This window comes from Ambystoma mexicanum, chromosome 1p (genome assembly GCF_040938575.1).
Source record: "Ambystoma mexicanum isolate Mex_15411 chromosome 1p, UKY_AmexF1_1, whole genome shotgun sequence".
NCBI classification, from domain to species: domain Eukaryota; kingdom Metazoa; phylum Chordata; class Amphibia; order Caudata; family Ambystomatidae; genus Ambystoma; species Ambystoma mexicanum.
The window spans coordinates 1,008,529,226-1,008,555,979 of NC_090921.1; the positions used below are offsets into that span (position 1 = coordinate 1,008,529,226).

Below are 26,754 nucleotides of genomic sequence, written 5' to 3' on the forward strand. Positions count from 1 at the left end.
GTTACTTCATCCCACAGAGATACCTCCATACCCATGGCATACCATTGCCGCAGATTTCATCGTGGACCTTCCTCCGTCTGATGGATATACCTGCATTATGGTGGTAGTAGACTGCTTTACCAAGACTGCCCATTTTGTCCCATTCCCCAGGATACCCACGGCGTCCCAGATGGCTTTAGCGTTCTTCCAAGAAATTTATAGGTTGCATGGACTACCAGAGAAAATCATATCCGACCGTGGATCCCAGTTTCTGTCCTCTTTCTGGAGTCAGTTGTGCAATCATCTAGGCATTCACAGAGCCTTGAGTTCGGGTTATCATCCACACACCAACGGCCAGACTGAAAGAACTAATCAAACATTGGAACACTACCTTCGGTGCTTTGCTAATGCCACTCAGACCAATTGGAAAACACATCTGGTTCTTGCCGAAGCCTCTTACAACAATACAAAACATTCCGCTACCGGATTTAGTCCGTTTTTCTGTTCTTTTGGTCAGCATCCTAAATTGGTGCCTTTTCATCCTGTACCACCCAGTGCAGTTCCATCTGCTGATCATCTGGTTGTTACTCTCCAGAAGCAACATTCGTTGGCACGCAGAACTCTTGCAGAGGCACAGGAACGCATGAAACAACAAGCTGATAGGCGGCGCACTCCTGAACCCATACTCCATGTGGGTGATTTAGTATGGTTGTCCTCCAAAAATCTACCAGTGCGTAATCTTCCTACCAAATTGGCTCCCCGTTATTTTGGCCCATTCAAGGTTACCAAGCGTTTGTCCTCTGTAGCATATCGCCTACAATTGCCCCAGGCCTGGCGGGTTCATCCTGTCTTTCATGTCTCCCTTTTGAAGCCTTACGTGGTTGACACTTTCCAGCGATCCTTTTCCCGTCCTGCCTCTGTTGATGTCAGCGGAGTACCTGAATTTGAGGTACAAGAGATCTGTGATTCGCGCATACGACGGGGTGTACTTCAGTACTTGGTAGACTGGAAGGGTTACCCTGCCTGTGATCGCACCTGGGAACCTTTCAGTCATGTGCATGCACCCCGTCTGGTGCGCGAGTTCCATCTCCGATTCCCTTGGAAACCTGGGTCCCCTGGCCTTTCTGGGAGGGGACATAGTGTCATGCCACTCACCTGGGGTATGGGGCGCGGTGCGGGACGCATCTGCAGGTCCCGGCGCTTCCCATCCTGGCGCATCTACCCCCGATATAGGTTGGGGGGCCCTCGGTCATTTGCGGCTCATGCCGCTTCTGGGTTTTCCCATTTGCATGGTTCGCGCAGGCGCGGAAGGCCGTCTTTCGCCCTCCGCGCATGCGCAGTCCACAGAGCGCTTGGGAAGTTGCAGGCTTGCTTCCCAAGCCTCGTTCTGGGCGCGTCAGCACCCGGGGACGGCGCAGATTGCGTTCCAAGCCTCCCGGGTGCTGCCTGCCCTATATTAAGGGCCAGTTTGTTGGAACAAACCGCGTCTCAACGCGGTTTGTTTTCGGATCGCGTCCTCGCCCGTGTTACTCTTTAGTAACACCTTGTCCAGTCTTCTAGTCCTTGCTCCTCATCCTTCCCTGTTAGTTCCTTCCTGTTCCTGTTGGTCCCCCGGTTCCTTGTCCTGCCCCTGGGGTCCAAACCTTTCCAGCCCCCTTTTGCCTGTCCGCTCCTCTCCTTGTTCAGCTCTGGAGCCTGATCCTTCCTTTTCCCTTGCTTGTTAGTTCGGTTTCTTGCCTCCTGCCTTCCTGTGTTCTCCGCCTCTTCCACCTGCTTCCTCCCTTGCCATTTTCATTCCATCGGACTACTGCTACTACTGGAGCATTCCTTTTGCTACTATCCGTGGATCCATCCAGTCAAGACCCGCCTTCCCTGTCAGTGCTTGCACTGTCCCGACGCCACGCAAATCAGGGAAGTGCGCATCCGTGGCGTTGGGAGCCGGCACACCGCTAACCTTGTTTGATTCAGGGTTGGTGTTGCGCTGGTTCCTCGCGTCACACATTCAACAACCATCAGTCGGACAGCCTGGCTACTTCACCACGACCATCAACTGGAAGTTCAGGTACTCAGCGCCCACGAGACGCTTTCCTTAACACGCTGCAAGAAGTAATTCCTCTTTGAGAGGATTGTGTCCTCGACATATTCCACATCTATGACAGGTAATGACCACAGCTGTGCTGCTTCAGAAAATTTTCAGCAGAGGGCATCCTGCGTCGATACGTTGTTCCTCGAGGGCCTCCATCGAGGGTCGACGTCACCAGATGTTATATGTAGGCCGCATGGCGTCCGTAGCCTCAGTTCCGTTTTTTCCGCAAACGTGTTTGCTTCGGAATCTCGGCGCGCTCGATTCTTCTCTTTGATAGCGATGTCTTCTACTACCCCGAAGTCGGGCTTTAAAAAATGTCTTTAAGGTTTAAGGATTAAGGTTCGAAAATGTCCATCACGGACCCGTACAACATCGGAAAGGCATGCCACTGACGACTGCGATGATTGCCTGTCCCTGACGTCTAAGGCCTTGCAGGAACGTAAGAATAAATTAAAGGTAGGTAGGGTGTCTAAGCCCCATAAATCGAAATTCGTTGGTCTTTTGACTGATGACTCGAGGGGCGACTCTCTGCGTCGACGAAAAATCCAGGGGTCTCGGAGTGGTTCCCACCATTCCTCTGCCTCTTCAAGGCAATCTAGGAATGACATCACCGGTCACCTTCCCCGTCCTCATCGGAGGACTCTGCCAGACGGTTGACTTGTCCCACCAAGTCTTTGTCGCGGGCCGAATGGGATGCATTCCACCAGCAGATGATGGCGATTTTCGAGTCGCAAGGCACAGTTCCGGACGCGCCTTTGAAAGAAGCCGGCAGGGAACGGGCTCGGTCCACCACTCATACGCCTTCGGGCTCGGGCGGTCGGCACGATCATCAAGAGCCGTTGAGGTCCCGATCGGACAAGGAAGATCGCCGTGCCAGATCCAGGTCCCGGTCCTCGATGCCATAGAGACCGTCGGAACCTGTGAAGCCTTCGAGGAAGGCGTCGATGCCATCAGCGCCGTGTCTGTGGCTTCGACGCCATCAGCGCCGTGTCTTTTGAGGGATACTCTCGGGGCTCAGCCCTCGAAGTTGTCGACACCGTCGGCGCCTCGGTCTACACAGATTCCCTCGGCGCGGTTTGTGGAGGCTTTGCCGGAGGTGCCCCGAAGGGCTGTGGAACCTCAGAGGAAGGCTCTCAGTAAGTCTGGGAGGCCTTTTTTTTTTAGCCTTACTCTGTTCCTCCTCCCAGATTGAATTTGTTCCAAACGTTGGATTATATTTCAGAGATGGAGGAAGGGTCTGATGAGAAGATGGTTGTGCCTCCTGATCTCCCTGATGACCTTTTGTCTGGGCAAAGTCAGATGGAGGAACTCCGTCAGCCCTTCCATGACGCCAGTGGTCTTGACACCTCTCCAGAGGTTGAGTTTGGCAGGCCTGAGCCTGGGACGCATGCCGAATCCTCCAATAGGCATCTCATGTCAAGGGTGACTGATTACTTGGGGTGGTCTACTCTACCTGTTGATTTTGAGCAGGATGATCTGACGGACATCCTGGACCAAGGTCCACCCACTGACCCGGTGTTGCCATTTCACATGGCATTGCAAAGAAGGGTGGCGGCGGCTTGGACTGCTCCGGAGAGTCTCCCGGCAGTGAATAAATTGCTTCAGAAAAATTCCCGCCCAGCCAGTAGTGACCCCTGCTACTTGTCGATGCACCCTACTCTGAAGAGTTTGGTGGTGCAGGCAGCTACGGCCCCCACGAAGCAGGCTGCGTACCCTACCATCCCTCCTGATAGGGACGATAAGTGCTTTGATGTTTGGGCGAAGAAGGTATTTTCATCTGGGGGTATGGCTTTGAAGGTAGCCAACCCTGCTTGTGCCTTGGCCAGATTCACTCACACTCTGTGGAATTGTACATCTTCCCGAAGGGGCATAACGGGATGGTTTTCTAGCCCTCGTGCAAGACAGCAAGGATGCCATGTGAGAATCGGTTCAGTCGGGTTTGGACACAGCAGACTGTGTCAGCCGGTCCATGGCTGCGAGCACCGTGATATGCAGGTTTGCGTGGTTGCGGAAGTCTGGGCTTGCTCCTGATGTGCAATCCCGGCTTCTCAACATGCCCTTTGATGGTGTCCATCTTGTTTGGCAGCAAGGCTGACGAGAGCCTTGAGAGGTTGCAGACCTCCAAAGCTGAAGCAAAGTTTTTGAACGCTGCAGTACGTCAACCTATGCCTTTTCGTCCTAGGGGACAGCAATGGAGGGGAGGTTCCTTTCGGTACTACTCTACCTTTGGTAGATCGAAAGGATTCAAAGGGGCCACCCTAGGAGCACCAGAGGTGGAAAGCAAGGTACTCGAGGTGCCAAGCCGCTCGGGCAGTTGCCTTTTTGCCTTCTGGCACTGCTGCAGCCACGTCCGCTCAGTCATGAGGCAATGTCCCATGGTTCGCCGGTTGGGGGCAGACTTGCGAAGCATCTTGGAGAATGGTGAGCCATTACTTCAGATGTGTGGGTTCTGGAGATCATAGCCCACGGCTACTGTCTTACCTTCGGGTAGAGGCCTCACGACAATCCTGTCACGATCCACTTCCTGAAATCCCCCGGCAGGTCCATGGGCCAGGAGGGGTCTCGGCTCGGGCCCCCAACAAGCTTAGGCATCCTTTGCCTCGGCCCTCTTGGGGCCAGTCCTGGCGCCTTTGGCGCCAGGCTCATACTTAATGAAGACTTGTGCTTGGGAACTACTTCATTTCAGTGCCAGTCAACATGGAGGCATCCACATAGCTTGGCTCCTTGGAACCAAGCTATGCGGTATAGTGTTTTGGGTGTGGTAGCCTAGGTACTATTTTACCTGGACTACTTTCTTGATGCTATTTAAACCACACCCAAATTGGAGAGCATGCTTCGCGTTACTTTGCAATCCTGCAACGTGACGCTCATCATGTTCAGCTGCATCTGCGAACCTCGGAAGAACAGCATCTGAAAAACAAAAGGACATCGTTAATAGCAGCAGCTTACCTGTGATTCCACCGCTAGCTGCCCTCTGCTCCTGCAAACAGCATCCAAGGAACAGCAAGCCTCCCGGACCGTCGGATCTGCAAAAAGGAGAGAAACGGGACATTAGACATTTTACAATTGTGCCGGCAGCTTACCTCACGAGTCGCCCATCGACTAGTATCGCCTTGGGACGACTTGCTCCGGGTGAGCACCGCAACCTACGGGGACAAAAGACAACAGGTTAGCAAAGGCAAAGCATCATAGCGCTGCGCATAGCGCCTACTTACCGCATCAAGGTGCTCTTGAAGCACCATCACCTGCCGGCAAGTCCCAACTCAGCCAACGTTCCATAGCCAACTTCCGCGCACCTAAGGAGAGAGAAAAGACATTATTTAAATCCAAGAAAGGCATACAAGTATAACAGGAATAAGACCTACCTGAAAGACTCTAAAGGGCCTGCATCAGTGAAGTAACTAGATCGCACTCTCCCACAAAGGACAACGCGCCCCTGCCAAGAAGGCAGGACGGAGAGCACGCCAAAACCCATAACAAGGTGAGGAAAGGTCCGGGGAGGGGCTGCGGGCATACGGGGTGTTGGGAGGCTCTTACCCCAGTTGCCCAGTCTTGAACATTGCCCACCTGTTTTCCAGGCAGAACTTCTCCGCTGATTATACCTGGGAGCGGCTGAGAAGGGTACTAGAGTCCCCACAGCTAGGTGGCGTCCCCGTGAATCCCAGGTGAGCATAACAAATCCACTGGGTATTCTCTCTTTGAAGCGTCCGGATCCGCTCCTTGTGCAGGAAATCCTATTCCTGCTGGAGAAAGGCACCATAGAACTGGTGCCTGTAGCGGAGAGGAACAAGGTATTCCCCTTATTTTTTGATCCCGAAAAAGGACGGGGGATTGAGACCCATCATGGACTTGCGTTGGTTGAACAAGCTCCTCAGGAAGCACAAGTTTAAGATGGTCACTCTTTCTCAAGTCCTCCAGGCCCTTCAACTTCAGGATTGGTTGGTGTCTCTCGACCTCAACGATGCTTACTTTCATGTGCCGTTTCATCCCAAGCACAGGAAGTACCTGAGGTTCGCGGTTGGCGACTTGCATTTTCAGTTTCCGGTCCTGCCGTTTGGATTGACCTCTGCCCCGAGGGTCTCACCAAGCTGATGATGATGGTGGCAGCATATCTCAGGAAAGGGGGGATTCACGTCTACCCCTACCTGGACAATTGGTTGATCAGGGCGCGCTCTCCAGAGCAAGCCCTGGATCATCTGTCCGTCACCTGCCACTCCATTCACAAGCTGGGCTTCTCTCTCAATTTAAAGAAGTCCCAGTTGACCCCGACCCAGCGTCTCCAGTATATCGGAGCAGTGCTCGACACATCCCCGGGGCAGTGTTCGCCTCCCCAGGTGAGGGCTCATCACATTCTGCAGATGGACAAATTTCAACGTGCCCAGAGTATCCCGGCGTTTGAGTTTTTGAGGTTGCTCGGCCTCATGGCATCCTGCATTTTCCTGGTGCCAGAGGCCAGGCTGCGGATGAGATCTCTGCAGTGGGCTCTCAAGATGCAGTGGTCGCAGTTCTCTGGCAGGATGTCGTATCCCGTGCAGATTCCGCCCTCGGTCGCACAGCATCTTCTATGGTGGGCCGTCAAAGGCAATCTGATGAAGGGAGCTCCATTTTGACAACCTTGGCCGGAGGTGGCGATCGTGACGGACGCATCCCTCACGGGTTGGGGAGCTCATGCCAACGAGTTGACAGCCAGCGGCCGTTGGTCTCCGTCGGAGTCCAGACTCCATCAATCTGTTAGACCTGCGAGCCGTCAGGCTTGCCCTGAAGGCTTTTCTGATGTCTGTGCGGGTGAAGAATGTCCTGATTATGACGGACAATACGGTGGCCATGCAGTACCTCAACAAAAAAGGGGGGGCAGGGTCACTGCCGTTGTGCAGGGAGGCGATACAGCTCTGGTTCTGGGCCATCCAGCAGGAAATTTTGATATTGGCCGTTCATCTGGCCGGAGACGAAAACGTGGCGGCGGACACTCTGAGCTGGCTCAGGAAGTTCTGTTGGAGATCTTCGCCCTTTGGGGAACCCCACAAGTGGATCTCTTCGCCACCAGTGTCAACCGGAAGTGCGAAAGATTCTGCTTGCGGGAATTTCCTCCAAGAGGAGCCTCGGGGGACGCGTTCATAGTGGAGTGGTCCTTCCCACTGCTGTACGCGTTTCCTCCAGTCCCCGTCATTCTGCAAGTGTTGCGGAGGTTACGGAGGTTCGGTTCCCGGATGATCCTCATTTCTCCGGCATGGGCCAGAAGAGCGTCATACCTGGACCTTCTAGACATGCCCATCTGCTCTCCATGCCGTCTTCCCTACCGAGACGATCTGCTGTCACGGGAGGGGGGTCGGGTTCTCCATCCAGAGGTCAAGTCTCTCAGCCTTCATGCTTGGTATCTGAAAGGTTGAGGTATAAGGATTGGGACCCCCCTGAAGACGTGATGGAGGTGCTGCTTTCGGCCAGGAGGCCCGCAACGAAATCCCTGTAGCGTTGCCGTTGGGGAAAGTTCTGTGACTGGTGCAGGGTACAGAATGTGGATCCTTTCCACTGTTCCATTCCTTTTGGTTTTGTCTTTTTTGCTTTCTTTAGCCCACAAGGGCCTGCAAGTGAGTACCATTAAGGGTTACCTGGCGGCGCTGTCCATATTTAAGCGCTGTCTGAGGAATGTTCTTATTTTAAGATCCCTTTGATTTCTCAGTTTCTAAAATGGCTAACTAATGTCGCCTTTCCAGGTGCCGGGATGGTATTTGAATTTGGTGTTAAAATTCCTAATGGGAGCTCCGTTTGAGCCCTTACATTCTTGTCCGTTGAGACTGTTGTCTTTTAAAACTGTGTTTTTGGTTGTGGTTACTTCCGCACGAAGAGTGAGTCAGTTGCAGGCACTTTCCGCCAAGCCACCCTTTACTGTTTTCCATAAGGACTGGGTTGTCCTGCGAGTGCGACCTTCTTTTCTTCCGAAGGTTGTGTCGGAATTCCATTTGAGCCAGAAGGTAACTCTTCCGGCGTTTTATACTCCTCCATAGCCTGGTAAGGAAGAGGAGAGGCTCCATAGGTTGGATCCTAGGAGAGATTTGAGTTTCTATCTCTCACGGATGTCCCGGGTCAGCGTGGACGATCAGCTCTTTGTTGGTTATGCTGGAAGACGCCTGGGTAAGGCTGTTTCCAAGCAGACCTTGTCCAGATGGATCATTTTGACTATCTCCGAGTGTTACCGTTTGGTGGGAAAGGACCCTCCAGTGGTCTTACGGGCTCACTCTACTAGGGATGTGGCTGCTTCCAGTGCTCTGCAGAGGAGTGTTCCTATTCGCAAAATTTGCGAAGCAGCCACATGGGCCTCTGTCCATACTTTTGTGAGACACTATTCCTTGGACTCCATCCCTGGGCAGGATTTGGCCTTTGGTAAGGCAGTCCTCTATTCAGCCATTTGATTGGGCATTCTAAAATTCTACATTTATTTCCCACCTCCATACGTTGGTACTGCTTTGGGAGTCTGTCATAGATGTGGAATACATCGGAGGACACAATCCCCTCGAAGAAAAATGTACTTACCTTATCTGGTAACGTTCTTTCGATGGGATGTTCCTCTGACGTATTCCACATAGCACCCTCCCAGCCTGCCTCTCTACAGATTTTCTTATGGGATTGCAGCTTACGTTTCTGCAAGGCTTTCTGCAGTCATACTGGCAGTAGATTGGTGCCACACGTTCTGGGGGGAAAAACTAAAACTGAGGCTACATGTGCCGTGCGTCCTATGTATAACATCCAGTGACGTTGACCCTCGACGCAGGCCCTCGAGGAACAACGAATCAATGTCATCGACGCAGGACGCCCTCTATTGAAAATTTTCTGAAGAAGCCCACCTGTGGTCATTTCCTGTCATAGATGTGGAATAAGTCGGAGGAACATCCCATCGAAAGAACGTTACCATATAAGGTAAGTAACTTTTTCTTCTCATGAAGGGGGATTACATGACAACAATGGACATGAAAGATGGATACTTTCATATTTCAATGTTGCCGGCACACAGAAAGGACCTAAGGTTCATGATAGAGGGCAAGCACTATCAATTCAAAGTCCTTCCCTTCGGCATTGCCTCAGCCCAAGGGTATTTACAAAGGTAGTGGCAGTGGCTCACCTGCACAGGCAATCTATCCCAGTTTATCCTTCCATCGATGACTGGCTCATAACAGGGGACTCCTACGAAACATGCGTAGCAAATACTCAATGGATGGTCGACCTTTTATTCAGTCTGGGCTTCTCCATAAACGAGAAGAAATCCAGCCTCGACCCCAGCCACGTCCAGCAGTTTCTAGGGGCTCTTAGTCAGACAGAAGATAGTCTCGTCGTCCCCTCCAACGAGAGGGTTCAAAACATGCGCTTTCAAATCCCTCAGTATGTAGCAGGTCACAAGGTCATGCTACTGTTAGGTATGATGGCGTCCTCCATTTACTTGGTTCCTCACGTGCGTTTGCGCATGTGCCCTATGCAAGAGTGTCTAAACAGTCAATGGTGTCAATCCAGCGGACTATGGGACGATCTAGTGGTTCTCTCGATAGCCCTAGTTTTCTCTCTGAGGTGGTGGTCGAGGGAAAATCTTCACCACCCTTGCAGTAGAAGCCACTCTCAGGACAGACGCATCCCTCACGGGGTGCGGGCTCACCTTCTTCAACAGACTACACACAGGGTTTGGCCCCAGTGGTAGCTTCCAACCACATAAAACTGTTGGAGCTACTAGCGGTGTTCAAAGCACTGAAGGCCCTTCAGACGCAGCTACAGGGAAAAACAGTACTGGTCCTTACTGACAGCACCACAGCCATGTACTACCTGAACAATCAAGGGGCACTCATTCTCCAAGGCTGTCCAAACTATCTCAGAACATTGGGAAGTGGGCTGTCAAACACAAAATGTTCTATTGTCGCAACACGTTCCAGGGGAACTCAATCTTCTGGCAGACGTGCTCAGCCGAGACTTCCCACTGACCTTAGCGTACGAATGGCAACTACACAAAGACATAGTCTCCAACGTTTCCGCAGAATGGGGTTTCCCAGAGATCGACTTGTTCGCAACTCTGGAAAACTCCATGCCCAGATTACACCTCCAGGTACCCCCAGAACCAATCCAAGGGGAACAGTCTCTGGATAACATGGTCAGGGAGGGTTGTTTACACGTTTCCCCCAACTCCCCTACCCAACAAGATTGTGCAGAATATGCACCAGGAACCAGATACCATGATTTTGGTGGCCCCATTAAGAGCATGCCAGCCATGGTTCTCCCATCTGATGGAAATGTCTCTTTCCTCTGATGAAACTGTCTTGCCCTTACAACATGTTGTTTCAGGACGGGGGAAACTCTCCATCCATGCCCGCAAACTCTCAATTTAACGGCCTATCTCCTGAAATTATAGAGTTTGGATATCTCCAGCTTCCTCAGAGATGCATGGATATACTTAAAGAAGCAAGGAAACCTAACACCAGACATTGCTACGCCAATAAATGGAAGCACTTTGTCATATGGTGTAATCCCAAGGGCATCAATCCCATTGAATGTTCTACACATATTGTGTTATACCCGACTCACCTGCTGGACTCGGGTCTTGTATCCAGCTGCACTTTCAGCCTACACTACGTCGAAGCAGAAAGTGTCATGGTAGAAGATCCCAGTAATTAAGGCTTTTATGGAAGGGGTTAAGAGAATGTACCCTCCCATTTCCAACCCAGCTGCCGAATGGGACCTAAATGGGGTATTAACCAGACTTTTGGGGTCTCCCTTTGAACCGATGCACAAAGCAAGCCTTAATGCATTCACCTACAAGACAGCCTTCCTAATGGCAGTCACTTCTATACAAAGAAGTGAACTACAGGCCCTTTCTATTCTAGACCCTTTTGTTACAATTCAGAGTACACGTAGTTCTGCGCACTCACCCAAGGTTTGCGCTTAAATTCATTTCAATGGTCCATGTGAGCCAGTCTATAGAACTACCTACATTCTTCCAGAACCCTACCAACGTGGCAGAGAGAAGCCTACACACACTGGATGTGCGCAGGGCAGTCATGTAATAACAGCAGGTGTCCACAATGTTGTGGATCACTCCCGTCCCCTGCACACCCTAATGTTGTAATCACAACCAAAAACTCAAATATTCTTGTGCGTTGGTTGTGCGGCAATCAAGATGGCCGCCTAACTTTCGAGCTCCGGACAAGCAGAGCGCTCGATCCTGCTTTGCTCTGCCCGACGCCACTTGAAGTCCTGCTATCTTCGCCCGATCCTTCGGGAGCTCCGCTGCCGCGGCTGGGTGCAGCCTGGTGCCGCTGTGAGCCCCGAATACGGGGCTGTGTCTCTCTCTCTCTCCTGCGGCTACGGCCTCCCGCCCTCCCCGCGGCTCCGGCGGCGTCAGTCCTCCTCTGACCTGAGGCCGCGGCGCTGCGGGCCGCGCTGGGGGAGGGGCACCCGCCCGGCGAGGCGCGCCGGATCACTGCGGCCAGCCGGCCTCTCCTCATCCCTCGGCGCCGTTCGGCCGGGACCTCAGCTGACTGCTGGCCTCTTCTTCTTCCTGGTGCGGCTTGCTGGTGCTGACCGGCCCCGGGCCCTTGGTCCTTGCCCCGAGTGGCCCCATCGACTCCGGAGCACCTTAGAGGTAGGGGGCGCGCGGGGGGGACTGTGCCGGGCTGCTGTGGCCCCGGCTTGATCGCTTGCGCCCATTCCACCCTCCGGGTGTCCCCCCTGTGCTGGGGCTGGCGCCGCTGCTGGCCTGGTGCGGCGCGGACCCCCCCACCCCCCCTGCCTCTCTTCCGACGCCGCTGACTTCTGCTGGAGACCTGCTGGGCTGACCTGGACACTGTGACCCGCTGGGCCGCGCTTCATTTCCCCTTGGGCTGCCTGTGCCCTGGGACTGCGGAGCTGGGGTACATACCACGCAATTGCCCCCACAGGATTCTCTGGAGCTGCGCACCTGCCACTGTGTACCATACTGCCTGGGCGCACTCGGGCCTATTACACCAATCTCGGTGACATCTACCCTCCAGCTCTAGAGGGATCATAACTTCTTCTTCTCTTCACCCCTCCGGACTCCGGGTGAGCCCACTGGTTGCTCCTCGCCTACATTGCCCTGGTACACGCATCGGCCCCGGTGTCCCGGAGGACATTCTTCGGCACTAGTATCTAGCTCTCAGTTCGCCCCCTTCTCCCTCCCTGATTCGCGTAATGGCCGGGATGACCAAGGGGGGCGCGAGGAAGCAGAGCTCCATCAATATGTTTGCGAAGGCTGCGGGGAAACCACCTGAGGAAGCCACGGAGCGGGCCTCTACCGCCCCCCCCGATGCAACCCCGGAATCCCGTAATATGATGGATTTCATACTTGAGGGTTTCACTGCTCTTCACTCTAAACTAGACGACATGAACGGCACCATATCTTCTATTAAGGCCCACATTGAGAGGACGGACAGCCGTGTATTGGAGGTCGAGACGCGGGTCGGCTCTGCGGAGGATGCGCTGGGGGCTATGCGCACCGAGGTCGTCGCTCTCTCCAACCGAGTCCTCGAGGAGGAAAAGAAAAATGAAGATTTGGAATCCCGCTCGAGGCGCAATAACCTCCGCATCATCTGGGTCCCCGAGGATGAAATTCACGAGCCAATGGAGGACTTTGTTCAGCGCACACTTCTGTCGCTCCTTGGCGAGCCCGGGCTCTCTCCACACTTCGCAATTGAACGGGCACATCGCGCCCTGGTGGCGAAACCTAGGCCTGGTGCCCCTCCTCGGCCCATCATAGCCCGTGTATTAAACTACCGTGACCGTGACGCCCTTCTCAGGGCTGCAAGACTCAAAGGTGAGCTACTTCTGGGCGGTGCAAGGATCCATCTGTCCCCCGACTTCTCAACGGCGGTCCAGCGGGAACGCAAGACCTTCCAGGCAGTGAAACGCAGGCTACGAGACCACTCAATCAAATATGCTATGCTTTATCCCGCCAAGTTTCGCATAGAGCACGCCAATCAGGTGTTGTTCTTCACGATTCCAGAGGAGGCCTCCAAATTCATTGATGAACACTTCCCTGGCTGATCCCTCTCCCCTGATCTCGGTACAGCGGTGATCCTTGGTCCCCGACGGGAGGCGCATAGTTCCTCCCGCCCCTCCTGTACTGGGGCCACGGCGATCCTCCATCCCGCAATCTGCTTGCTCAGTTCAACCTGCAGGATCCGCCCGTATTGCTTCTGGCGCGAACTTTGCTCAATCTACATTCCTCATCCATCACGGGCTTCACATGTACTATTTGCTCTGCTGCAACCCGGAGCGATACGGCCAGTTGGGCCTTCAGACCCCCAGGCGATGATGCCTCTGCTTTGGTTTTGTTTACAAGGGAATGGGCTGGTCATCCCTCTGTTTGGGAGGGGAATGTGGGTGGGTTATGTTGGGGTTTTTGTTATTGGAAAATTAGCGCTGGCAGCGAAGGCGGACTGTGCTGAGGCACCTTGGCACTGTTGTCGTAGGACTGCTAATTTGACCCCCCGGTCACTGACATTCTGCTTTATTTCAAACACCGACACACTGTGATTGAGAGTGCCCTGACCTTTATGAGCTGGAATGTACGGGGACTGGGGAACTATAGAAAGATGAGACAACTCCAGCTGCAGGCCGAGCGCCATGGATCCAAGATTCTCTTCCTTCAAGGGACTCATGCCCGTTCTGTACACTGCATGCGTTTCGCCAAGTCTAGGGGTCCCCATAGGTTTTTCACTGATTATTCTTCCCAGAGCCGGGGAGTCATGACCCTCATCCATAGGAGCCTTCAATTCTCCCTCATCTCCTCAACAATCGATCCCCAGGGTAGATATGTATTGCTTCATGCCATGCTGCACCACAAGGAAGTGATTCTCCTGAACATCTATGGCCCTAACCTTGATGACCCGGAATTTTATGTGCAGGTCACCTCCCTTCTAGATGGTTTCCCCCTTATTCCAATCCTCTGGGGTGGGGACTTCAACACGATCTTCGACATAGCTCTGAATAGATCAGGCTCCAGGCCCCGCCACCTCTCCAGGGCGGCTTATGCCGCACTGTCCTCCCTTCCCCGTCTGGCCATGGTGGACGCGTGGAGGTTCTTCTACCCGGACTCCCGCATCTACTCCTTTTACTCCTCTGTTCACGACTCCTATTCTCGTATCGATAGGTGGGTGATTTCTAACGTACTGGTCAAGAGTGTAACACAGCTAATGATCCTTCCGAGAACCCTTTCTGACCACTCTCCTGTCACCATTACAGTAGATTGGGGCCCCGATCCCGCCCGCACCCGACACTGGAAACTGAAACCCCTTTCCCTACTGGACCCGGAGTTCTGCTCCGAGCTTGAGTTGTCGATTGAAGAGTTCTTCGAGACCAACACGGGCTCGGTAACGTCCCATGCCACCTTATGGGAGTCATTCAAGGCTTACATTAGAGGGATTGCACTGTCCAAGCAGAATTGGGTTCTTAAATCGATCCGCAGGGACCTCGTCTCCAGCGAATCAAGACTTTCGTCTCTGGAGGCAACATGCTCACTACACTCTACCCCTGGTAACCTCGCTAACATCGGGGAGGAACTGGACAAATTCCGCTCCCTTGCGGACCGCGAGCAGAGGTTCCTCGATAACCCTGGCATGGCGAGGAGGTATGGAGAGGGGGAGCGCCCCGGCCGCTTTCTAGCTAGGTTGATCCGGCACGAGACGGGATCCCCGCACATTCTCGGGGTTGAGAGATCTGATGGCTCTATGGCGGTCTCTTCACAGGAGGTCAATAGGGAATTTTTCACCTTCTACGAATCCCTGTATTCCAACGCTGATGAGATCTCGTTGGCGGAGATTGACTCCTTTCTCGAGGCCCTCCCTCTATCTACTCTGTCTCCGGAGACCGCAGGTTCCCTTGACTCCCCACTCACACGGGAGGAGCTGTCGGCCGCAATTGATTCCCTATTCTCGGGTCGCACACCTGGCTCGGACGGTATCCCAGTCGAGTTCTATAAACGCTTCAAATCACAACTGCTCCCTCACTTGCTGGATCTCTGGGAGGAGTCCGTTGAGGCTGGAGTGCTCCCTCCTTCTCTCCGAGAAGCCACGATCGCAGTACTACTTAAATCCGGCAAACCCCCTTCGCAGTGCGGTTCGTATCGCCCACTATCTCTCATAAACTGCGATGTCAAGATATTTGCCAAGGCCCTGGCTCTCCGGCTGGCTCCCTTCTTACCATCTATTATCCACCCGGACCAGGCCGGTTTTATCCCGGGTCGCTCTACCTCCCTGAATTTGAGGCGGCTATTCAACATTATTGATAGAATCAGTCCCGACACACACGCTGTAGCTGTTGCCCTTGACATGCAGAAGGCATTTGACTCGGTTTCATGGAGGTATCTGGCAGGTCCTCGAGTGCTGTAAATTCGGCCCCTCTTTTATTTCCTGGGTCAGACTGCTTTACTCTGAGCCGGTTGCCAGGGTTAGCACTGGTGACCGCTACTCTCCCCTTTTCAAGATCGCCAGGGGAACGAGACAGGGGTGCCCCTTCTCTCCTCTGGTCTTTGCGATAGCAATCGAGCCTTTCGCCGACATGCTCCGCCAACTCCATGCTCACAGGGGTCTCCGCTCTGCGGGGCACACGGACATAGTGTCCCTCTATGCAGATGACGCGTTGCTGTTTGTACGCTCTCCTTCGACCAACTTACCCCCTATACTGGCGGACATTATCCGCTTCGGCCAAGTCTCGGGCCTTAAAGTGAATTGCTCGAAATCCACTCTTTCCTCTCACGGAATGTACCTCCCCCCCTCCCGACTCCTTCGGTTTCACATGGGCCCAAAACACATTTACCTACCTTGGGACGGTGGTGGCTCGCCAACGCGAGCTGACCTTCCATGAAAACTATCAGGAATATCTCACACACTTGACGGCTAAGATCCGGGTCTGGGACAAGCTCCCAATATCTCTGGCTGGCAGAATTGGTCTGCTGAAGATGGTGGTATTGCCCCAGCTGCTCTATAGGTTCTCTAACGTTCCCTTATGGCCGGGAGCAGGCTTCTTTCGCGACTTGACCCGCACCGTGAACTCCTTTCTCTGGCACTCGGGCGCGGTCCGCCTTAAAATCGGGACCCTCTCCACTCCCATGTTTTACTGGGGCTTCGGTGCCCCTAACTTTCTTAAATACTGGCTGGCGTCACAAATCCAATATACCTCCTATTGGTTCGACACCGCGGATCCTGCCCCGCACGTCCGACTTGAGAGGCTCTCAGTGATTGACCGAGACATTCGCTCCCTGGTGTTGCAACCCGCCCCCTTGGCTCGGGACTCGCAGAATCCAGTCGCCTGCACAGCCGCTGCACTAGCAAAAATGTGGAATCTGTTGGGGATTACCTATGCCTTCCATGGCAATCTTCCACTTTGGAATTTTCTCCCTGGGGTCCCGCGGGTTCCATTGGGTGCGGCGCGCCGATGGGCAGACGCGGGCTTCGAGCTGTTACGCAACGTGTTTGACCAGGGTATATTCGTCGAGTGGCCCGATCTCCCCTTATCTCTGAGAAGAGACCGGAGTGTATGGCTTCAATACGCATCCCTCCGAAAGACCCTTAAACGACATTACCAAACATTCCCGGCATTACCGCCTGACGACCCCGCAATTGAGGAGCTCACCTCCCCCAGCCCTATGAGGGGTATGATCTCTAGGTTATATACCATGCTGCAGTCCAGATCGATCCCAGACTTTGCTAAACTGAAACGCGCTTGGGAGGCGGACCTCGGGGATGAGATGTCCGATGACCGCTGGACCCACCTATGCGAACGCACGCAACGGGTCTCCCTCAACTCCCGGTTCAAACTTATCCAATTCAAAGTGCTTCACAGATTCCACCATACCCCGATCAGACTACACCGTATGTCCATCGACCATCCTGCCAGCTGCCCCAGATGCGGTCAGGATGAGGCCGACTACATCCATATGATCTGGTCCTGCCCCCGCCTCGCTCAGTTCTGGGAGGCCGTTTGCTCGACGATGTCCGCTGTAATTGACCACCCCATTGCTCTCTCCCCGCTGGTATGTCTCTTTCACGATCTCCCAGGCCTCCCCCGAGATTCCAAGAAACTAGCTGGTCTTTGCCTAGTTCTCGCGGTGCGCTCTATCTTGCTCTGTTGGCTTCGCCCCTCACCTCCCACACATGCCCAATGGCTGAGAGCGGTCACGTGGGCCTCTGATACGGAAGAGACCTGGTCCCACCTACAACCCATGCATTCCAGACCTAGAAACATTTGGCTCAGGTTCCGCTCATATATGTCTGACCTAGTTGAGACTCAGAACACCCCCTCCTCCCCCGTTTCCCCCCACCAGCCTGGGTCCTCGGCCCTGTCATAGCTCCCTGATGTCCCTTTTCACGATGTGACTGTATTTTGCTCTTCGATTGCTCATTATGTGTAGTAGCTCCTAGATACCTACGCTATGTACGCTATTCTTTTACACTGTTTCTGCCTGATGCTGTTTGCCTGTGTTTTGCTGCCAGGCTTATAATAAAAAGAAGTTTAAAAAAAAAAATATTCTTGTGCGTTAAAAATATAAATTTATGTAGTGATGAACTTGGCATCAAAGAAGTTAAGAAAAAAGATTATTCAAAAAACTATTTTACATGTGTAACCAATGATAATTATACAAAATGATTATTATGAAGCGATAAGCACAAAATTATTCCTATTCCATCATGATCTGATTTCACAGCTAATCCTTCAATATTCAATTGTATATCTCAGGTAAACATTTGCGTGCTGCGGATCCATATAAAACATATGATTGTTCGTGATTATTAGCCATACATGATCCAACTGTTCTCATATGCAATCCACTTAACACGTTTCGGGGAAAGCGAATCCCCTTCTTCAGAAGATGTCTACCAATGATTTCCTTTCTCTCTATATCTATAAAATATAGTAAATACACATTTTTAGTAATCTTTACATTTATACATTTAATCATATATCTCTGTCATAACTGAATGACTCGTAACTTATAATCACCTGAATGTGTCATTCGCTGCTTATGGCCTTTGTCCGTTAGGGCATCTTAATCACTTCTTAGTTTGTTTAATAATGCCAATCCTAAAGAATATAAGAGACTGTGATGAGTCCCAAGCGATAGTAAAGCAAATCTACCTCTTAAGCCCTTAGATAGAAAGTAAAACCCGTATTTACCTGTATTCCAGGTTATTTTTGCCCTTAAATGCTATATAATAGGGACTTTATCAACTCCTATGGTCAAGGTGAGTACATGCGGTCTGTCTTGACATGCGTTCACATGAGAGTATGTCTCTCTGAAGAGATTTTCTCTGCAATAATATTCCTGTGGATAGAAAAAGATTCACTGTAGCTATTTAAATTCTGATAAATCTGTAATCAACTAGAGCAAATTAAGGAATCAGTGTGTGAATATAATCCTCACATAGCCAATAATTCTTACCATGCTTTCATGGTGATACCCTGTGAGTCGCCAATATCTCTGATTTTCAGATTCAGTCATGCAAGGACATAATCCTTCAACACCCTCCTAAAAAAATGTTTAAACAAATTTCAGTAGTGGCATTATACTAAAAGTGTAAATAAGTCTCGCTATGGTTTATGATCTCTTTATATATTAGCTAGAGGCTGTTCATTATATTCAAGTAATCTTAGCTTACCTGTGTGGGGGACACTCCAGTATCGGCTCTTTGTTCCGACAACCCTAAAGATGGGGTTTTCAAAATGGTTGATATATTTTTTGTACACCCACTGCATCCAATGTTTAATACATATGGTACCCCATACCGCACCTGAAATTAAATTCAGATGGATAATATTAGAATCTATTGAGGTCTGTGAGATAATCTCACTAAGGTTTAAATGCTCCTGCGAGCAACCAGGTGTTTTATTTTGTTATATGTAGTCTTGCTTACCTTAAAAGGGGACACTCTTGCACGGGCTCCCTGTTCAGACAACCGTAAAACGGCATATTCAAAATGGCTGTTTTTATTTCACGTAGCGTAATGACGTCACCACGTAAAAGTGTGTTGATGTCACATTTGTTTACTTTTCTCCGTGGCCTTTTTTGAAGAGGGTCTAGAGGATAATGCTTACCATAGTACTATCCTCAATTGTACAAAAATACCCCATGATTAATATATGGAAGTAGCCAAGTACGAGTGCTTTGAAGAATCCTATCCAGATTAACATTAAATCTTGACGTTCTGCTTTGTTATGACTAATTTCAATTCAAAAGGCTGTACTTAAGGCGTTTAAATCGTGATAACATCCAGCAATTATAAAGGTCAACAGTATGCTCACAGTCTGATATGTAGATGTATAGATATATCTGGGACACATTTGCACAGTACTACATTCACAATGTAAATACATTCAGCAATAATTGATCAACCATATGTTCACAATCTGATATGTAGATGTATCTGGTACACATGTGCTCAATAGTAAATTAACAAGATGGATACTTCGATATTGATGTAATCTATATTTAAATAGCGTAATTTCCCATATATATGTAGTGTAACTGATAATCCTTCTAGAGGAAGGCGCTCAAATTGTACTCCTCATTCATTCCATTGGGGGATAAGCTGTTCAGTGCAGGGCAGTCATGTACTATCTGGAATGAACTAAACCACTAAGGAAAACAAACCTGTTTTTCGTTTCAGTGGCAGCTGGTAGAGAAGGGGGCCTGGTCTCTAAATCGGCCATGTCTAAATGGATTGTCAATTGCATCACACTCTGCTACACTCTTGCCAAGAGAGAACTGTCCTTCAAGCCTACAGCACACTGTACTCGGGGCACAGGGGCTTCCATAGCGTTAATTGCAAAAGTTCCTCTTGAGTCCATTTGCAAAGCGGCAACCTGGAGTTCTGTACACACCTTTATGAAACACTATTGCCTAGACACTTACTCTAGGTCTGATCCTCAAGTGGTACAAGCAGTACTAAGACATCTTTTCACTACTGTTCCTTCTCACATCCCACCTCCAACTCCGGGTACTGCCCGCTAGTCTATGCACAGCATGTGATTCTAAGCAGATTAACAAGGATCAGAAGACATGCATTACTTACCGTAATAGCATTTCTGATGATTGTATCTGCTTAGATTCACATGTGCCCACCCTTCCTCCCTGCTCGGATGGAAGGAACATAGATGTCTTACTACTTCTCTTTCTGTACCCACTCACGATAGTCTTAAGGCTCCCTCACGGCAGACAAAATACAATCAGAGGGACCTCGACGCGTGAGGATTCCTGAGTACACTACACATCACGTTAGGGATAGTGTTACAGACACGCCTATGCCGACGTCCACTTTCAATCCTCGAAAGCCAAGATGCAATACTCTGCGGTTACAACTATATTTATTTATTTTGCATTTTTAAAGCGCGCACACAGCCTGCGGGCATCGAGGTGCTGTTACAGGAAGTGTTTGTTTTTTAGTTGCGTAATTATTTTTTGTCTTAGTTGTGTATATATATATATATAACACGCTTAAATATCCAGAAGTTTCTAAGCGCGGACTCGGGTATCGAACCAGTGTTGCTTCGTGTCTTGCTTCCAAGGCAAGCACGTTGCTGCTGAGCTATCCTCCGGGGACATATATATGTCGGACTATATGCACAACGTGTGAATCTAAGCAGATACAATCATCAGAAATGCTATTACATTAAGTAATGCATGTCTTTCTTAAACATTTTAAAGTAGTTAGTCAAACCAACCACTAGATATGCTGGGCCATGCACAGTGTGTCAATGTTGAAGTGAAATTAGATGCAAAATTATGGTTCTAGATAATTGTTTCCTTCTGAGTCTTCTGTTAAAATTTGAAAATGTCAAATTGCCCAACTTTTGATTCCAGATCAGTTGTTTAATGAGGCAATTGTTTATTTCCAGTCACTTGCAGAACTCCAGCCATGCCGGCCCATTTGTCATAGTCTCAGAAGAAGCCATTGCTAAAGGAATTCGGCGAATCGTAGCAATCACTGGCCCTGAAGCGCAGAAGGTAAGTGCAGAGGCCAGGTAGCTCGAAAAATGTGCTTGCTAGCTCTGGGAAGCTTAGCTCATCATGAGATGAGATGAGATGTGGTGGGATAAAAAGACAATAATTAAGGGTGGTGCACAGTTTTGCAGACCATTGCTGTAGGATTGTTTCCCACTACCCTTTGTAAATGGCTGAAAAACCATGCAAGCTTAATTTCTTGAAGTGCACTTGGTTCTAGGGGCCATGCTGATTACCACTGATGATGCACACACACCATTTCTGTCCTCTAGCCTTACTGCTATGTATTGCTGGTAGTGAAGTTCAACAACCTTAACTTTCTACAGCTTTTTCTGTAGTGATAGCAATACTATGTGAGACACCTGGGTGGAGACGAGGAACTTTTCCGAGCATTGGAACAAATGACTCAGTTCTTGCTCTATACTGATTCTGGTCTCATGTGCATAGCGCATAATCGTCTGCCAGTTTTTTTACTGCTTTTCAATAATATTGATCCTTTTTTTTTGCAACTTGTAAAGTGTGGTGGATTGAGAAAGCCACAAAAAAGGGTGTGGGGCTAAGGGATGTGTCAGGTGAGTGTATATCAGCACATGCGCAATTAAGGCATACATTTATATCTACTGGTGCAAAATGAACATAGCCTGTTTGGGTGCTCACAGGAGCTTTCAGAGTTATGCATACCATAGTTAAGCAGTTTTTTAGACTAAATCTTCTTTTTTAGGCACTGCGTAAAGTTGACAGCCTGAATCGGTGTCTCTCTGACCTTGCTGCTAAAGTGAAAATGCAGACCTCTCCCAACAAAGAAATACAGAAGGAAATTGCTGATCTTGGCGAGGTAAGTTCTTGCATTTCGAGAATTGTAACGTTTCTTATTCTATAGTAAATGGTTTGATAGATTATAGTTCTCCAGTATGGGGTCTTGCATGGATTTACATGCTCATGAATATTCCCTGTCGTCAGGCTGGGAACCCTTGGTAAAAAGAAAGCAGTTTAGCTTTAAACTGCTTGTCTCCTCTATAGTCTATAATGTCCCTTGGGTCATACTGCCCTCAGCCAATGACATTCATTCTCCTAAGCTCCACCTCTGGACGGCATTTTCGGATTTTACTGCACTTTTGTAGGGATTCATAGTCGTTGTGCTTCGCTCCTGGAAATTCGTATGTTTTGTCTTGGTTTTTGCTGTTTTTTCTGAGAAATCTTGCACCTTGTCTTTGTTAACCGGCACGCATAGACTACTGACAGCAGGCATTCGTTGTCTGCGAAGACCTTCAGTCCATCGTCCGATCTTCAACCCGTGGTGCCAACAAGCATAGGCTTGGGCCTACACCGAGTCACCTCGACCATGGCTGATGCCACGAAGAAAAGCATCTTCAGGGCCTGTGAAAGCTGACCACTCCTGCTCCACACTTTCTGCAGGAACCTGTGTGCTCCCTTGTCCTGCCTTCTATGGCTCCGGATTGGTCGCTAGTGGCTACTATAGTCCAGGAAGTGGCAGGTTAAGCCGACCCCAAACACCCCCCCACCTAACCCCTTCCAAAGCACCACCACTAAGGGCTTGTGTCCCCTGTCAGGCCATGGAAGGCCGATCGGACCATCTACAAAAAGAGCTGTCTAGGTATGTCTTCACACGCACCTCTGGCAAGACTGTTTACCTGAAAATGTCTCCCCTCCTCCCATGCGCCAGATGGATTTCCCCCCTCCTTCGACCTCCATCATTGTGCCTGTTCCGATTTCCAGTACATCACTACAGAAACACCAGCACAACCCAAACATTGCACCATATTAAGCATTCCGCCCTGCTCCGGTGCCAGACCTACTTTTCTCTGCCTCGGCGAAAACAGGTGTACTCTCCCTGCTAGACGCACCTCTTGGTTCTATTCGCCCAGCTACAGCCCGAAAAGACGGTGCCGCCTTATTGCCTTCACGCCAGCCTGGTCAGCCAAGACTACCCCTCACCCAACCACCCAGCAAGTCACTATGAGAGGCTCTATCCAACCACCCCTTCACACTTTCATGCCATCTACCATGTCGGTCCTAACAGCGGCCAATGCTTGACCCCTTCACCCCGACCTAACCTCCTGACTAAAGGAATGGCACGTGGCTGCCCACCACTCAGCCCCAGCAGCACAGCAATATCTGGTATCTCGACAGTGAAGATTCCTGCTGTGAAGCCCCCTGCCTTGACAATCACCCCGAAAAATAGTAGAAACCTCCACTAGCCCGATCTCGGTTAGAAATGCAGTGAGCACCAACAAAGCTTCCACACATCGGAACCCCTTTGTGTGACTAAGCATATTGTAGTCACACTGATGCCTTACACCAGCACTACTGCTAACTCCGCAGAGCACCTACCAAGCAGCATCACTGCCCAGCAACCTCTGTTCCCAAACAACCCTCCTGTACGTTCTCCACCTATGTTACTAAAAGGAGCACTCGTCAACGTCAGATTTCTGCCAGCCCATGCACTTGACATCATAGACCTCATCACATCTAATGACCTAGACATGCTGGCCATCACAGAAATGTGGCTGCATGCCGCCTCAGGCCCAGCCTTTTCACTGGCCATTCCCATGAAATGCACCATCTATCGGAAAGACGTAGTGTACATCAGGAGTGGAGAGGTGGTCCTCATTGACGGAGACTCCCTCACCATCAGAGAAATCGCCAATACCTCACTCCCCACTGGTGAACCACTTGCAACAAAATTTACTGTGACGCACACCACAACAATAACTCTACTTGATTTATCATGCTCCAGGCCACCACTCACATTCGAAGAGGATATTGCGCAACTGCTGTCAGTCAACACTAAACCCTCTTTCACACAGAAGATCGCGGTCTGGGATTCTCAGACCCCACAGACACTAACGCCATATCCATTTCCATTTCCAGTTCCATTGAAGCACTAGGCTTTAAACAAAGGAACCTCAATCCCACACACTCAAAAGGTCGCACTTTAGACTGGATGGTCAACCTGAATTGCAACCTCGCAATCTCTTCCAACTTGCCTTGCACTTGCCCCGACCATAACATCGCCTTTGCCCTTCCAGTGCCGGTCCCTCCACCAAAATCAGGCAGAACCCTGCCTCCGATTGCTACGAGAAGCTGCTGCAATATCTCAGCCTCGAACATTCTACCTTCACTTAATGATCTCACCACCTCACAAGCCTCCACGAATGACCCTGCCACCCTGGTTGACATCTACAACCAGACCCACACTCAAGCTGTCCATGCTGTGGCAGTGGAAAAAGGCTCCATTAGAATCCAACAAAGCTCTTTGACCAGGCAGCCAAGGCCTATAAACTTGCAATCCCTCAAGCTAAATGCTCCATGTACGACTACAATTGCCAACGCCAGCTCAAGCCCTTGTGAGCTTTTCTCTATTCTATGAGAGCTTGAAACCCCCCGCTCCTCTACCAGACAACTGCACCAAAGACAGATCTTTGTACCTTGTCATCCAGAATGCACTGATTAGTCATTTTCTGTAGCATCACAATTTATCAATCTATAAAATTCCATCCTGTGTAAAGACAGATACGTCCCATCTGACCGCTCACTCTCAGCTGGCTCCCCGAATCCTTTAATCTTCAAACTGGTCTCCCGAACAAAGGTCACTCTAATCATCAAAGGGCTCGGGCCTCTAGATGCCAAGGGGACATCTGCCCTGCTACAATCATTAAGGATTGTGCTACAGAGTTGGTCCTTTAATCTCCAGCCTCATTAACTCTGCATTCACATCCAACGCAGTGCCAACTAACCTAAAAGACGCTTGGGTCCCCCCCTTCTTCCCCCCTGCAAAAAAACTGTTTAAGACCCAGACATCCCTTCAAACTACCACCCCATCACTGCAGTCCCATTCCTCCTTAAAATATTGGATCGAGCAACATACCTCCAGTTTCAAACATACCTGGGATACAACAATCTCCTGAGCCTCTGCCAGCCTGGCATTCGTCCTGGCCACGGGATATAAACAGCATGCTCGATTTAAAAAGTCAACTGAATTACATTAAAAACTTGCTGCCCTCCTCCTCGGTTTGGATTGGTGGGTGGCCCTTGACCTGGTTCACCATCAAATCTTGTGCCAAAACCTCAACACTACTGCCCACTTCTCTGCAGAAGTGACCACATGGATGTCTTCCTTTCTATCTAACAGAACTATGATGGTCTTCTAAGACAGTCGCTACCCCGTCTGCCCCTGTCTCCTGCGGGTTTCGTCCAGGATCCTGTCTCGCCTACACTATACAATATTTTCACCAATCCCCTCTTCAACCTCCTTGATGATCTAGGCATTTCCTGCACAAATTATGCTAACACTAAACTCCTCCTCCCCTTAACTGGCAACTACTCTGCGGACTCTAAATCACTGCTCTCAATCTTCCAAACCATCCAAGCTTGGATGGCTACAAACATGTCTAAACGTTGACAAGACGGAAATTCTCCTGGTCCGCTCACAATCCATTCTTACTCAACTTGATCCAGTTTACAACGCTTTTGTCATTGATGGCATCACCATCCCTGTGACAGACGCGGTCAAGACCATTGGCGTTTACCTTGACTCCACCCTGTCGCTAACAAGACAGGTCAGTGCTATTGCATCGTCAGCCACCCACACCACTAAGCTGATCAATGGCTGTAGGCCCTTTCTCTCAACAAACTGCCTCACCGTTGCACAGGCCCTAATAGGCTCAAGGCTTGACTACTGCCACATGCTATTTGTTGGAACCTCAGGCTGAAATATTAGCAGACTGCAGGTCATCCAAAACAATGCCGTAAGGGCAGCGCTGAACATCTCCAAGCGAGAGCATATCACCTTGGTCAGAAGAAATACACACTGGCTCCGGATCCACAAAAGCATCACCTTTTAAAGCACTTGCAAATGCTTCTCAAACGTTGCTCCGAAATACCTAGCACAAAAGATTATCTTGGCACAGTCAACCCGACCCAGCGGCACCATCAACTCCCACCGTCTGATCCTGCTAAGATTCAGATTAATGCGATGGGAGGGTTGAGCTTTCCAGTGATTGCCGCCCTACCACACGACTTAAGATAGGAACACTCATACTGGGATTTCTGAAAAAAACTTGACTCTTCTATTCTCACTGGAGGCAAGCCTGAACTGTTTCCTTTGATGCTTTTACACCCACATTCTCCTATGTAACCAGTGACTCAATGCCAGCAGGTTGTTGTGCGCGTTACAAATTAAACAAACCTCTTCATCAAGGACTGGCACCTCAAGGGCCTTTGTCTCCACCCCGACCATGACACGGGTGGGTGTTCCATCTGCCAATCCTTTTCGTCGAAGACCAAGAAGGATCGCTACCGGAGGTTAGTGGCTTGGATCGAGGAAGTGACGGCCTCTGACACAGCCTCTGGGCACACTCATGCCTCTTCCAGGACCTGCAGGTCCCATGAGCCGATGAAATCCCATGCTCAATCAGTACCCTCGTCGATGGTCTCCGCAGCTGCGGGACCAAGTTCTGGAAAGTCTGTTATCGGCTCTGTCGATGATTAGCCTACCAGCTGGTGGGTTACTCCCATCTGCAAGGAAATCGCTGACGCCATCCTAGCACAAATCGTCGAAGACCGACTCCATCATTGACGGGGTTCCCTTTGGCGACAACCTCATCCACCAAGTACAGCTCCCCACTCTGAAGGCAAAAACAAGTCTTTCTTCAGAGGCATCAAGTTCGTCAACTACTGTCAT

General features: G+C 50.5%; 1 protein-coding gene across 1 annotated transcript in view; it reads left to right on the top strand.

The window, feature by feature from the left end:
* AARS1 (alanyl-tRNA synthetase 1) overlaps nt 1-26,754 on the top strand; it is a 751,871-nt gene that overhangs the window by 669,226 nt on the left and 55,891 nt on the right. The window contains exons 16-17 of the mRNA XM_069655037.1: nt 20,945-21,053; nt 21,772-21,885. Coding sequence (XP_069511138.1) covers nt 20,945-21,053; nt 21,772-21,885 — 223 coding nt within the window. The remainder of the gene's footprint in view (nt 1-20,944; nt 21,054-21,771; nt 21,886-26,754) is intronic.